Source organism: Python bivittatus, unplaced genomic scaffold, assembly GCF_059951505.1.
Source record: "Python bivittatus isolate LINGU-HERP-01145 unplaced genomic scaffold, Pbiv_v1 ctg000320_np1212, whole genome shotgun sequence".
In the NCBI taxonomy this organism is placed as follows: domain Eukaryota; kingdom Metazoa; phylum Chordata; class Lepidosauria; order Squamata; family Pythonidae; genus Python; species Python bivittatus.
In genome coordinates, this window is record NW_028277052.1 from 11600493 (window position 1) to 11614966 (window position 14474).

At 41.8% G+C, this 14474-nt stretch overlaps 1 protein-coding gene across 3 annotated transcripts in view; it reads right to left on the bottom strand.

Annotated features, from left to right (window-relative positions):
* The window catches only part of ROBO3 (roundabout guidance receptor 3), a 146765-nt gene that overhangs the window by 22120 nt on the left and 110171 nt on the right, over positions 1-14474 (bottom strand). For all 3 annotated transcript variants that reach the window (XM_088139100.1, XM_088139101.1, XM_088139099.1), the window contains 5 exons: positions 12236-12441; positions 5848-5929; positions 4697-4865; positions 1211-1377; positions 225-346 (listed from right to left, as the gene is read on the bottom strand). In XM_088139100.1, coding sequence (XP_087995226.1) covers positions 225-346; positions 1211-1377; positions 4697-4865; positions 5848-5929; positions 12236-12441 — 746 coding nt within the window. The remainder of the gene's footprint in view (positions 1-224; positions 347-1210; positions 1378-4696; positions 4866-5847; positions 5930-12235; positions 12442-14474) is intronic.

The following is a 14474-nucleotide window of genomic DNA, read 5'->3' on the forward strand; positions in this document are numbered from 1 at the left end:
CCAACCAGATGCTTCTGGGAAGTCTACAGGAAAGATATGGCGGTAGCAACCTCTTCCCTGGTATTGTTCCCTAGCAGATTGAAGAAGCATATAACCATGATGGCTCGAAGCCTCAATGTGCTTTAACCTCCATGGAATTGCCTAGTCCCCTCTTAAGCTCCCATCACATCTTGCATGCTATAAGATGTTGTTTCAAGAAAGGGTATGAGCTTATTAGCACTCACAGTCCAAGTCACTTGGATGGTGGTGGAAGTGAGGACAATGGGATCCTGGAGCTGAACCACCACATCCCCAAGTTCCCGTTGCACCTGCCGGTGGTCAACTCCTTGTCTGGTAGGACTCACATCTACCAAAAAAACCACAACCCCCCTACTGGATGATGCTATTTGCAACATGGCCAACATAAAATATCAGAAACAGAAAACAGAACAATGATCACCAAGCTATAAATATATGTGCCCATGAAGTTTATTTCTAAGTTTTACTGGATACTAACTAACCTCAAGGGCTAGAAACATGCTTTTCATAGAAGGGCTCAATCTGTGCTAGACCAGCTGAGTTTTCTATGGAATGGTTGTAGAGCTATAGATGTAGAACTGCAGATTATAAACCATGGACTCTTCCCAACTATGGTCCCCAGAGGGTTTTCTCATAAAGTATTCTGAAAGGCATAAGAGTGCTGAGGACTAAAGTAGGAGAGACCATGTATCATTTGAGTGGGTTTGCTGGCTTCTCTACAATTACTTGGAGGACTGGAGAATGAAAGTACGAAGAAAAGAGGTCTATATATGTAATTACCCACTGCATTTGCACAGCTTCTGATTCCTTATTACAACCATGAAATAAGTAGTTCTTTTATTTCTCTATTTCACACGTGGCATCAAGCCTATGGTGATAACAGTGGAATTCACATTGGGACCTTAATTGGTCAATGGCTAAATTCCTATGGTAAGCTCCCATTGGTATTATTGTCTGGCTTGCTTCACACACACACATCAAGCCAGGGTTAGTTTTAGCCATAATTTTCTAAATCCCCTCATAATTACCTGGATTCACACAACACATATGCTTATTCAAAGCCTCATGGCTGGATCTTCCTCCCACGCTAAGCCAAATCCAAAGAAATGACATGATGGCTTAATCCGTTGCATCTACCAAGCTCATGCCAGATCAACCCCTTGTTCAACACGTTGGCACATGGGAAACTCACCTTGTGTACGAACTGGCTCTGAGACTGGGCTAGGATCACTGAGGCCATAGGAGTTGACAGCTCGCACAAGGAAGAGGTAAATGGTGTTTGGGTTCAAGCCACTGACTGTGTGCTTTTCGAGCTTGACGTCATCTGCCACTGTTTGCCACGTACTGCCTGAAGACTGACTGCAATAGAACAGAGTTCAAAAAGGAAGAAAGAGACAGCACAGGCTTCATGGTGTGCCCTTGGCCTCTAGGAAGAACAGCCTGATTTAGTGAAGTTCAGAGGCAGAGAGGTCCACTAGTAGAGCAAGTTGTATGTACCTACAATGTCCTGCAGCTCACTTTGAGTTCAACTAGCAATAGTAATTTAGTTTAATTTCATTTAATTAATTTTTATTAATTATATTTAGGTACCACCTGGCTCCAAACAACTCTGGGTAGTTCACAATATAACAAAGAAAATACAGGTAGTCCTCACTTAATGACCGTAACAGTTTGAAGTTATGATGGCCTTGGAAAAAGTGCTTTACAACCTGCACTTGCACTTACGACCATTGCAAACCGCCACACCATCAAGTCACGTGAACATGATTTGCGACCTTTTTTATGATGGTCATTAAGCAAATCACCATGGTTATTAAATGAATCATGTGGTTGTCAAACAAATTATGTGGTCGTAAAGCAAATTCTGGCAAAAAAGTCCATTGGGGAAGCTGGATTCACTTAATGACCACATAATTTGCTTAATGAACATGGTGATGAAAAATGGTCATAAAATCAATTAACAACTGCCCCCTTAACGACCAAAATTCCAGTCCCTATCATGGTTGTTAAGTGAGGACTACCTGTAACACAATTAAAAACCATAACCAGCCCCCCCCCAAATAAGTAAAGCAGATTAAAAACTTAAGGATAATGGGGTAGGACTTTCTTGATGTACACCAAGAATTGGCCCCCCAACTTTTCTTTTCATGAAATGCAGGAAATTAGTGGTGCATTAAGACTAGACCATGGACAGCTTCTGGCATTCTTGGACAACTACTTGAGCCCATACAACCTCCAAAAGCTCATGAAGGCTGCTTGTTTCTCTGGCTGTGGGACCTGTCATTTTAGCTTCCCCACCCTGCAACAAAGAAACAAGTATCAAAGCATTATGGGAGATTTGAAAGGGCAGGTTGCTTTTAGCTGCTCGCGACAAACATGGCATTCTTCCCTGATGAGGGACCATGTTGGATGGCATTAGAAAGAGGCCAATTTGCCAACCAGCCTCCCTGCCAGCCTTAAGAGATCTCAGCAACTGCAAAATGAGTTTGCAGTTATAAGCACAGCCTTTTGTAGACACAAAGGAGTGGTCGACACACTTAGGATTCCTCTTTGAGTTAACTGCTGAATTTTAAGGTTCAGAAAATCCTCTCAGAATTGCTGCCTGCCTGAAGTTTTCAGAGTCCAGGATTCAATGGAATTCTGATTGACAGGCCTTTGGCTCAGGTGCAGATGTAAACAGGGACTTGGCCCTTAGCCCAACCTATTCTCCCTGCAATCAGAAAGTCTATTTTGAGCCCTTTGACTCTACTTCTAGGAGGTACAATTTTCTGTAGCCTTTAAGTGAGACGGGGGAAAAATGGAGTGATACGCCCCATGCTGGAAGCCAGAAAGAGATGAACCAGAATGTAATACTGGGACATTTTCAAGGCTCAAAATGGGATAGCTCAGAATTCAGATTGGCTCTGAATTCTAGACTACACACACCGATGCTCAAGTCCATGTTAAAGGTGTTTTGTAGCAGATTCCACGCTGCTCCCTAGTCCTGTGTTTCCATGTCCCTATGTGCATACCCACATACAAGCATGGCCAGTTTGTGCAATGATTTATGATGCAGCCGGGCTACCTCCCAGTTTGCCAAACCTCTCACTGTAACTGACTTCCTCAGCCACCTGCACTTCCCCCCCAAAACTCCCCATCCAGAACAGATGGCTCTGTTAGGTAAGGTTTGCAAACCACATGAAAAAGAAGACTTTTCCTTGATATAGGTGTCCCTTAGCAACTCAGCTGCAGGGAGGCAGAATCTGAATAGGGCATGTGGCGGTGTGTCGTGGGCAGGAATCACAAACAGAAGCTTAATATGGATTTAGCAGAGGAGGAAACTGATGGTCTTGGAATGTACTGACAGCAAAAAATTTACACAGCTGCTGGATCTGCTCTCTTGCCCTCTGGAAACCTAGCTTCAGACATAGCTGATGCATCGCGAAAAGAATCTGGAGGTTGAGTCATGGCAACTGGACTTCTTTCCTTTTGGTTAGATACGTTTCGCTGCTTGTCCAAGCAGCTTCTTCAGTCTAGAAATTTGGTTGGGGGGACCCCCTTGGACAAGCAGTGAAAGGTATCTAGCCAAAAGAAAAGAAGTCCAGTTGCCATGGCTCAAGATCCAGATAATTCCACCTGGATGACAGAATCTTCATCAACATATCAGGGAAAGAAAGAAGAAAGAAAGAAAGAAAGAAAGAAAGAAAGAAAGAAAGAAAGAAAGAAAGAAAGAAAGAAAGAGAGAGAGAGAGAGAGAGAGAGAGAGAGAGAGAGAGAGAAAGAAAGAAAGAAAGAAAGAAAGAAAGAAAGAAAGAAAGAAAGAAAGAAAGAAAGAAAGAAAGAAAACAGCGCAGATCTTTATACCACGAATTCTTCCTTATCAAGTGAAATGTAATTGCCATCCTTGGATAATAGAACAGGGATACCCTGTTTTGGTTTGTGCTTCTTGATGGTATGGTAAACTCCACCCACTAAAACAGGGGTGAGTAACATTCAGGGGCCTGAATATTACATGTTGAATATTTTGACAGAATACTGGGTAGAGTGAGTGTAGCTAAGAAAAGCCTAAATTAAATTTATAGTTCAGCAAGGTTCAAGACTTTTGCAATGAGAATTCTAATTCTGGCAGAGGGCAATAGCATGATAAAGAATAAGAAAAGCAGTCACTTCTCCCCATGGCCCCATCTTTGCAGCTCAATCTCATGTTCTTTTGCTGACTGGAGCAAAACAAAATCCCAACTCTGTTTCATCACCTCTGTCAAGTGGCAGCCAGCCCAACAGGATGCATAAGATTGCTTGATCCATGAGCTAAGCTGGGGATGGAGAACCCTTTTATTGCCCAAGATCACATTACAACATGCCATGGCCGAAACCAGCAGAGCAAAGCTAAAAATGTTTTTTTTTTCCATCTCCCCTTTTCCTCTCTCCCCTTTCCCCCCCCCCCTCCCTCCTTACTTCCCACTTCTCATCCAGTGAGCTGCTAGGGAGGAACAAATTGTTCTTGCTGGAGGTTCTGAACCAATTATTAGCAGAGAATTTGTGAAATCATACCACATATGACATGTAACTAGGCCAAGGGCTATAGATTGCCCAGCCTTGAAGTAATGGATTAACTCTTTTTCTTTCTGAAATTGCCCAATTGTCTGTTTCGTGCCCAGCAATATTTGGAGAAACAACTTTCAAGAAACTTGTGAATTACCTGAATGCTTCAATAATGTATGAACTGATAGTGGCACCCCCATTCCCAGGGTTTGGCTTCCAGATCAAAGCAACACTGTTCTTAGTGACATCAGTGACCAGAGGAGCAGAAGGTGGACCTGGAAGCAGGCTTGGCTCTGGAAACTGCATCTGGAGATCTGCTCCATTCTCTGGAAAACAAATGTGGCAGATGAAGAGAACACTAGCAGGAAGGCCTTCAAGGAGCACTGATCAAATCAGCTATAGAAGGTCATTATATCAGAGATCGGCTGAATTTAGTGTTGTGTACCCTGTGGCCCCCCCAATGAATGTTACATTTGCAAAGCAAAAATGCATGATCTGGAACACCTTAATATGATTAAGGTATAACTGTCTATTCAATGAAGTATGAACATTCTTGGTCCATCTCCTGCAACATCAGGGCTTCTGCTAGCCAGGCTGATGAAAAAAAGGATATGTCCCCAGGATGCATACATACCTTAATGGAATTTACTGCTATGAGATGTGACAACAGCCATAAACTTGTATGTTTTTTTTTTCCTCCAGGAAATCAGGCAATTTTTTTGCAAGAGTGGTTTGGGGAGACAAAGAGCCAAACCTTCAAGTCTGGCAAGCTTCAGATTTTTCCCAAGGATGGAGAATTGCTGCCCATTTTTAAATGTGCTAGTTGTGAAAAACCCCAGAATCAGTCATTGGGGTTCACTTTGCTCTCCTAATTGTGGGCAGGATCTTTCCCTGTGACAGGCCAAGGGGAAAGATGTTCTGCAAGCCTGGCCTGCTTGACAGATTTGGTAAAGTCAAACTAGATCAGCATTTAATGCAGAACTTTAAAAAATTGGAAGTGGCTAGAAAAAGGCTCATCATAATTGGGACAACCGCTTAGGGACTATTTCATTCTTTCTCAGTGATGGCCTGAAGAACCAAATGCTGTCTTCTGAAGATACTTCTTTGTGGCACACTGGGCACAAGTGTACCTTCCAGAAGAAATACATTAGTCCCAATTTGATTTAAGATGTTGGTCTATTTTTCAATGCTTCTGAAGCCACCCCCCTTCCATACCCCTACATCTCAGCACAAGCATAGCAAATAGGAGGTGCCAAGTAAACCACATGCCCATCCCTCTCCACTCAAAGTTTCCTCCAGATGACTGACCTTGCACTGCCAGAAAGCCACTCCACCTGGTTTCACCGGTTGAGCTTGTAGCAATGCAAACATACAGCCCAGAGTCTGAGATCTGAAACATGCCAAGGAGAGAAGCTGTTATTCCTTTCTGCTCACTGCAACTGTCAGAATTTAGAGTCTTCTCGCTTTCAGGGAGCATGTATTCTATAGTATATAGATGTATACTATCACCGGTCATCCACAGGAGATACTTCATATTTCTTTCTATTTCTTCCTTGAGGAAAGTATGGGTTTGCTGGAAGCTGGCTGGCATGAGAGAAGCCTTGATGTCCTGGTACATCTCCATGACCCCTTCTGCGCTATGTCTTTGCTCTCTGAAACGCTGTTGCAAAGCACACATTTAAATAAAATGGGTTCAGGTGTCCTAAGAATAGACTGGCAGAGGGGCCAATGGCTCCTAAAGGACTCTCGCTCTATACTTTCACAGAGGATGAGGATCAGGACCCACTGTTTCCCACACTTATTTGCCCACACTGGGATTTTAACATTCACATGTGCAGATAATCTGAAAGGCAGGCGTGTCCGTGCACCAAAATCTGCAAGATGGCAGGTGTGTTGCCATGACTGAAGTCCCACCCCTTTTGTACATATAAAGGTGCAGGTTTTTCAATCGTGATGCTGCACCTGCCATTTAGCAGATTTTGATCCCCCTCCAGGGAACTGCAAACATTCCAGATAATTTGGAACAACTATTATTTTGGCCTCATTCTATCAATATGCAACATGGGGGTACTTATATTCATTACCTGACAGTTATCTTTCATATTTTCCCCTCCCTCTCCCTTCTGCGATGCAGTAATTCTTAGCTCTCTTGACAGACTACTTTATTTATATTTAAAATGTGAGATCCTTCAAGTATGAATACAGCTGGAGGAGCTAACGTATAATAATGACAACAACAGCAATGGTTCAACATTAAATTAAAAATTTAAGTCAGAATTAAATTAAAGTGGAACAGTTAATGAAACCCACAAATGAAATATACAGTGACAGATGGAAAGAAAAGAAAGAAGACTAACTTTTACAAAAGCTTGGGAAAAAGAAAAACTCTGCCTAATGCATCAAATCAGAAGGGTAGAGACCTTGCACAACCAAGTCATTCCTACAGATATTGGACCTCTACATGAGCCCTTGTTGATACTGAGACAGCCTTCATCAACCTGGTACTTTCTGACAATGTTAAGACTGCAGTTGCCAAAACTGATAAACACAAACACAACAGAGGAGTCTGCCTGAACCTAAGTGAAACTCCTTCTCCAGCTAGCCCCTAGTTGCCCACTCTGATTGGCAGCAATTCTCCATACCTCTTGCTTATACTTGACCTTCATGACTAGAGTTTCAAGGTCAGAAGCTGGGATCTTCCGTGTGTAAAGCATGTGTTTTAGCACTAAGCTACAGTCCCTCCCAACCCTACAATGAGCAAAAGTCAAGAGCTAGAGTTTGTGAGCAACTTGTTGCTAGGTGGGATGATGATCATGGAAATGAAAGGAAGGGATTGCTTTAATGTCCTTACTTGAGGACCACTGACCCACTTTCCCCCATGTATCAGAATGGCCTGATGAAGACAACTCATCCTGGGGGACCATTAATTCATGTTAGTCTTCTGACCTACCTGACAGTTCTAATTTTTTCCTGGGCAAAGAGCCACAACTGCTATCAAACAATGCTATTAGGTGCACTGGGACCCAGTAGATGCATTAACCTCCTGACTCTGACACAATGAAAGCACAAAACTAACGTAAAATATTTCACTCCCTGCTGACTGCTGGCATTAATTTTTAAGCAAATGTTTAGCATTTGGTCTGTGTTTTGATAAGTAACTCATGAATAGCTTTCACATTACCCTGTCACCAGATTTGACTCCAGTGCAAGGAAAGAGCAGATTGGACTCCCCCAGTTTGGAATTGTTATGGGGAAATGCAATGTGTAATGCTATGAACTCTGGAAATTTTACCTAGGATCTGCTAGTGTAGGAGGGATGTGTCCCTTGTCTGTGGCTTTGGGCTTTTGCACTGCATATGCCTGAATCCAAGATTCATATTATGCAACAGGAAAATCAGATGCTCAGAGTCACAGCTCAGTGGCAGAATACTTGCTCTGCAAGCAGAAGGTTGCAGGTTCAGTTTCTGGAATCATTGGCTAAAGGGGAATGGGAATCTTTGTTGTTCTCATTGCTGAGAGCTGCATTTCTGTGAGCATCTCTAGATGGCAGCATTTGGATGATGGGTGGAACCAATGCTAAAGTGGGAAGAAAGAGCCAGTGACTGGACTTCTGGCAGAATCTGCAACTGATGGAAAATTGCCTCAGTCTTTAGCTTTGGAAAGCTACTGCTAGTTATAGAAGAATGGTGTGGAACACATGAGCAATGGCTTGAGCCTTAAGAACTAACTGGTGTAGTACGGTATATATGTTTATCGGCTGGCTGGAGCCAATGATATAAGGTGGGTGAAACTGACAAGTCCTCATGACATAATAAGTGTGTTAGTCTTCAAAATGCAACAAGAGTTTTTGTTAGTTTTCCTAACAGAATGAGCATCCTGGATATATCTTTTTCATATGTAGGATCTGGCTCTAGAGGGCCATCTGAACAGCATGAAAGCAAATGCTTTGTAGTCCCCATGTTTGCCTTTATGCACAGAATGACTTTTTGCCCAACTATCAGTCTGTTCTAGGCTATCAAATTATGTTGATGCATTACATCCATTGCAATGCATTTATAACAGCAGGGTGGTTTACAGCCCCCAGTCTCCCAATGGAATGAGCATCTCTTGGCATCTTCGCATCTAAAAAACACACACGCACACCCACACCCACCCTTCCTCTGCTATACTGTAAATATTCATAAATTAACTTATACTGGGGAAGATTATGTGAAAGTGCTGAGAGACTTTAGACTCCCTGAATCAATGGGAAATTGAAACTGTTAACCCCATGCGATTGTAATGCATCAAAATGTATATGATGCATCACTGGGGAAATAGTCAAATTCTGAAAAGAAGTAAACAAGCAAGACACAAACATTTGCTTTGGCAACTGTTAAGGTACTTTTCAGCTAGAATCCACTTCTACGGAAGTCTCTTGAGAGCTATGGCTGCTTCACAGCTTTTCACATGTATTGGGACTGTATCTACAAGATTTAGCAACTAACACTCCTGGCTCTCTGAAGGGCACCATGTGGTGAAGGTATATATAGATCAGGCTGTTGAGTCTGGTTTATGAACATGCTCTTCTGCGCAGGACAGAAAAAATATAATGAAGACTAATTAGGAGAAAGGTCCACCACAGTGGTTGCCATTAACAGTAATAAAGTGCTTTGCTCCTATCTTTCTGCAGGTCCAAGTCCAGGTCCAGGTTTCATTGTTTAATTTCCAGAATGGCGCTCCAAGGTCCTGACTTCATCAGCATTTGTATTAATACTGCAGGTCACAATAATTCAGCTCTGAGATTATGTTTTTCTTCCAAGGAGTAAACTTATCCGTTAGGACCACTAGGTGAAAGAATTATCAAAGGAGGCTTATTTTAGCCAATATTTTATTCAGCAGGGCAACCAAAGTTGAGTCTCAACCAAAGAGCATTAGACCCACAATGAAACGTGCCTAATGAGACTTTGGGATCAAAAGTGAACAAAAACCAGACTGACTCCCTCTTTGCAAAACTATTAAATCTAGAATCCAAACTGTCATCCCTGCTATACTGGGTAGAGTCAAGCTCAAACATCCATTATTACATTGTGGCTCTCCTGATTTTCTGCTGATTGGACCTAAAATGTCACAGCAGCTAGATTCATAGATTGCATTAAAATATAGTTGGGAAAAAAAATAGCTTGCTTCACTCATCATAGAAAGCCGTAAAACATGGGTTTATAAACTGCATCATAAACTAGAAACCCAGTTAATACCTAGGATAGGGGTGAGCAAGCCATGGCCCATAGCTACAGCAGGCCCTTGTTGAAGCTTCCAGAGCTCCTTAGGAACATGCTACTGAAATTCAGCAGCAAAAGCATCGTTTTATGCAATGTGATTTTTCTTTTCTTAATAGGCATATTAAGCTTCTAGGACTGTCTCAAAGAATGTATTTCATTTTTTTTTAAAAGCCACATCCCCAAAAATCACTCCTACAAGCAAAACATTATCCCTCTCTGAACTAGGATATACCTAGTTTAGAAACTCAGCTTTGAACATTAACCACAAACAATAATACAATAGGTTTGATTTTAACTATCATTGCACTGAGACAATTACGGTTTCCTGAAAAGATTAAAGCGACTGGACAGTAAATAACTCTGGCTGGAGAACCTTGGTTAAAAAGAGTTAATTACAATTGAGTGCTTGGCAGAAAGTTGCGTTATAAGTTTGCTCATAATGGAATTTGCTACAAAGTGATTTTCAGATTCAGCTGTGTTGCAAAGGGACTGATTTGGCAGGCTTTGCTCTTTGTTTATTGATATTCACTTTGTTAAGGATAAGAAAATTGCATTCAGCTGTTTTTAGCCAGTAAAACAAAGAAATTGCTTATTGCCTGTTAACAACATTAATTTCTCAATAAGTACACAGTAGCTTATTGGGTCCATTCTCTATGTTGGCTTTCAGGAGTATTTAAGAATTCCTTTTCAACTTCTGAACCATGCAATTACAGTCTCTCTTTTATTGAGTAATTTCATTACTAAGCTATTTAGCACAATTATGAAAGCAAGCAATTTCATTCCTAGCTAGGTTGTGGCATTCAATTACTAGCTGGCTGCTTGTTCACTAGAGGGATTGAATTTGCCCAGATATAACAAGTCATGAGCTGGAAGGAAGATCAGAGCGTTCACAAAATTAATTCAAAAATACTAGAATTGGGGGAGGGAAGGGGAATAGCATCTCATGTTGATTTGATGGCATCAAAATTGTTATGTCAAATGGTTCACTGGGAAGATAATGGGATGAATCAAATCTACCAAAATCATCCACAAGACAGTTGGGTTACATACTACCTAAGCTGTAATTCATTGGTTTGAATTTGGCTTAGCATGTCGTGTGAACCAGAATGGGCATTTGGCTTACTGGCTTTTCCAGTCAATCCTGGTTTATTCTGCAAACCATGGTAAAGCAAATTATAACAGCACAACGAATGAATCCTGACAGATATTTAGTCCACTGCTGGTGAGATCAACTTCTTAAAGAGTGAAGCAGGTACAGGAGAAGCGGAGGCAAAGCAAGAGACAAAGGGAGCCAGAAGAAGCAGGAGCAAAAAAACCCAGGTCAGGGCAGGTAATCATCCAACAGTATTTGACCCATGACTCTGGTGCCTTGGAAATCATGACACACGTTCTTCTGTATTGCACTGTCTATTGGGATATGTGGAAGGAACTTATAAATCCACTACTTCTAAGGTTCCCAGGAAGAAATTCTTTATTTTGTGTTACCTATCGCCTTGTAGATGTGAGTTCAAACATAACAGTTGCAAAGTTTTTTTTCATTATTTATTAAGAGTCCAGTTGTTCTCTTGTAACTCTACTAATTATATCAAGCTAATCTTATTTATCTAAAATCTGATTTTGTTGTGGGTTTTGTTGCATTTGGCCAACAGCCTTAATAAAATATGTTGTTGATGCAGGACAGAGCAGGTACTGTGGGAAAGGGGAGTCAGAAGTAGAGAGCAGAAATGCTCTGGAGGAAGCATTTGGTTGAAGAATTGGGAAAGGATTGGTCTGAAGGAAGATTTGAAATGAGGGCCGGAAGGAGTTGGTGGACCACCGGGGGGAATGAAGAAGTTCAAGTTACAGACATTGAATCTTAGTTTTCAAGGAAATGTTGCAGCATCTAAGAACTTTTCTTACACAGTTTCTTTTTGCCCTCATAACCATGTAAAGTTATAATGCCATTTGCTCTACTTTTACACATGCAAAATATCAGAAGGAGAAAATAAAATAAAATAAAAGGGTGCTTGTAGCTATGCTCTTCAAAAGAAAGACAAGCAACTATACAGTATTTGTAGACTGTCCCTGTATGTAACTGAAAGGGACAGATTTCACCCCACCGACTTTTATCTCACTGCAAGGAAATAAATGAGCTGTTCCCCTATGCATTCATCAGAAGATCCCTACCTATCCAAAGCCCAGTTAAAAGTATCTGGAAGAGGTGACCTGGACATTTTCCCTTTCCTTATTTGTTACCCCTGTGCAAAGCTGAATCTCAAGTCAAACACCCCTATGATAAGAAAGAAAATGTAACAAGTGCAGCAAGGTCTTTCCATCAGCCATTTTACATGCATGGCTGGGGAATTGTGGGAAAAGGAAAGAAAGTTCTGGGAGATCTGCTGCAAGGGAGAAGGAAGAACGTTGCCCATTTTACCTAAGATGGAAGGGTATTGTACCTGCAGATTTGTAATCTGTAGCGTTCCATTGTCTAAGAGGCTCATTCTTGGATCACTGCCCATGATCCGCTGTCCGTCTTTCAGCCACTGGATGCTGGGGAGTGGATTCCCAGTTACATGACACTGGAGCAGCGCTGTAGAGTCTATGGCGAGTGTTTGATTCATGGGCCCCCGCCGAATGATTGGTGGAATGCGATCCGTTGTTACTTCATGCAAGACAAAACCAAAAGAGCACATTGTTGGGTTCAGGGGCTAATACAAATACATTTGTTTCCAGTTTGTTATTCATTTCTTATGCAATCTTTCTATGTGGAGTGGGAATCTGCTTCTGCCTTCAAAGAAATGTAGAAGTTGAACCATCTGCCCATCAAGGAATCACCCTTCTGACATTGCCCAGGGTGTCCTTCTTTGCCACCTGTTATTGATGGGAACTGTGAATCAGTTCTCACACTGCCTTGGCACGGACACGAACAAAAAGTGAACTCTTATTCTATCAGATTTATCTTTCCTTCAGAAGTTGAAAATGGAATATGTACCTTTCCCTCTTCCAACTCCACCCTACAACAACCAACCTGTGAGAATGGGCTGAGAGCGTGCGTGATTAGCCCAAAGTCACCCTGCAAACTTCTGTAGCTGAAGGTGGACTTGAGCCTGGATTTGTCTGTTACTCCTCCAACATTTTAGACACTACACTCCAAAATACTTGGAATGGTCTTCTCTGTGTGTGGCATGTATAAATGGAACCCTCTTATGACTTTACTATATTGCTTGTGCCAAGAACATCACAAGTATGAACAATGCATTTGCTTGTGTCAAGTTGAGACATTTCAAAGCAAAGTTGGATGCCTCCAGCCCTAAAAGGCATAACTTTATTTGCTAATCATCTTTTCACTTTTTGGGCTTTCCCTTGGCTGGTCCTTCCTTCCTTCTGACCTACCTACCTACAACATAACTGGCATCATTGTAGGCATTGCTGAATTCCTATCAAAGCCTATGCCTCAACCAGGTGGGCAACACCTGCTCTCTGCAGCCTTGTACTGATCCCCCTCCCTGCTGCTTCTTCCTGTGCTTCTCTAATATTCAAGCATGAACAGGAATGAGAAGTTGGAATATCCTTTCTTACATGTGTAAGACTCCTCTCCCCCCTGCCCCCGGTTGATAGCAAATTAATCATGGCATGAGGAACAATTGAATTCAAAGTAGCATTTTGAAGTGGAAAAGGAGGAACTTTTCTCAAGCCCTCCCCCAAAACCAGAAACAACACTGACCAATAGGGATCCCCTTCCTGTTATTTTCTCTCCAACCTGAAGACTATGTGCAGGATTTATATTATTGTGAAATCTAATTACTTGTACTCATTTCGGTGGGCTGCCATGTTTTTATGTGCCTGCCTGGAACAGAAATATGCCTACACCCCTCCTGGAATGGAACTGATCTTTTCTACATTTTGAAAGCTTTTTTTCCTTGACAGATCCTTGCCAGCATCTGAGCTACAGGTGATGAAATTCAAATCCAACAGCTTGTTTAGTAACATGTAATTAAGCAGTCAATTAAGGGCAGACACTAATTGATTACCTGGAGTTGTACTGCCTGAGAATGACAAAAAGCAATGAAGGTGTCAATGCACACCTTTGATGTAACCCATCACCTGCCTTCCCTGGCAACTATGTGATCTGAGAGAGCAGGAAGAGTTTCTAATGAAAAGCAGAACCCTTTCTCTTGAAGCTTATTCCTAGATTTTATTTTAACATCATCTTCTTCCCAAATATAGTGAAGACACAGAAATTTCTTCCAGACAGCAGGCTAGGAAATGACTGGAAGCAGCACAGAACCATTGCTCATGTCTGGCGGGCTGGAACCAATTAAAACACGCACACAAAACCCCTAAGTAATATCTATTGTAGAAAAGCTACAAACCCATTATGAAAGAATTTCACAACTGCTGTGTATTGAATATGAGGTGTATTGATACTGCAATCACTGTTTGAATTCTTAATTCTCGTGGCCTTTTCTCCTGCCTGCTCTATGTAAAGGGCTAGAAGTGCCTCTCCAGGGCAGGAGATCCAGTTTCCATCTGTCTCTTTCTGGACAGTGGACTTTCAACCTAGCTCTACTTGCCTTTCCACATCCACCTTATTTTGGGCATGGGGACAAAAGGACTTCAGATCTAAGTTGTTAGCAAAGTGGTGGGTGATTTCCAAGTTAGTGGGTCTTTACTCTTGGCAGTACACCATTGAAA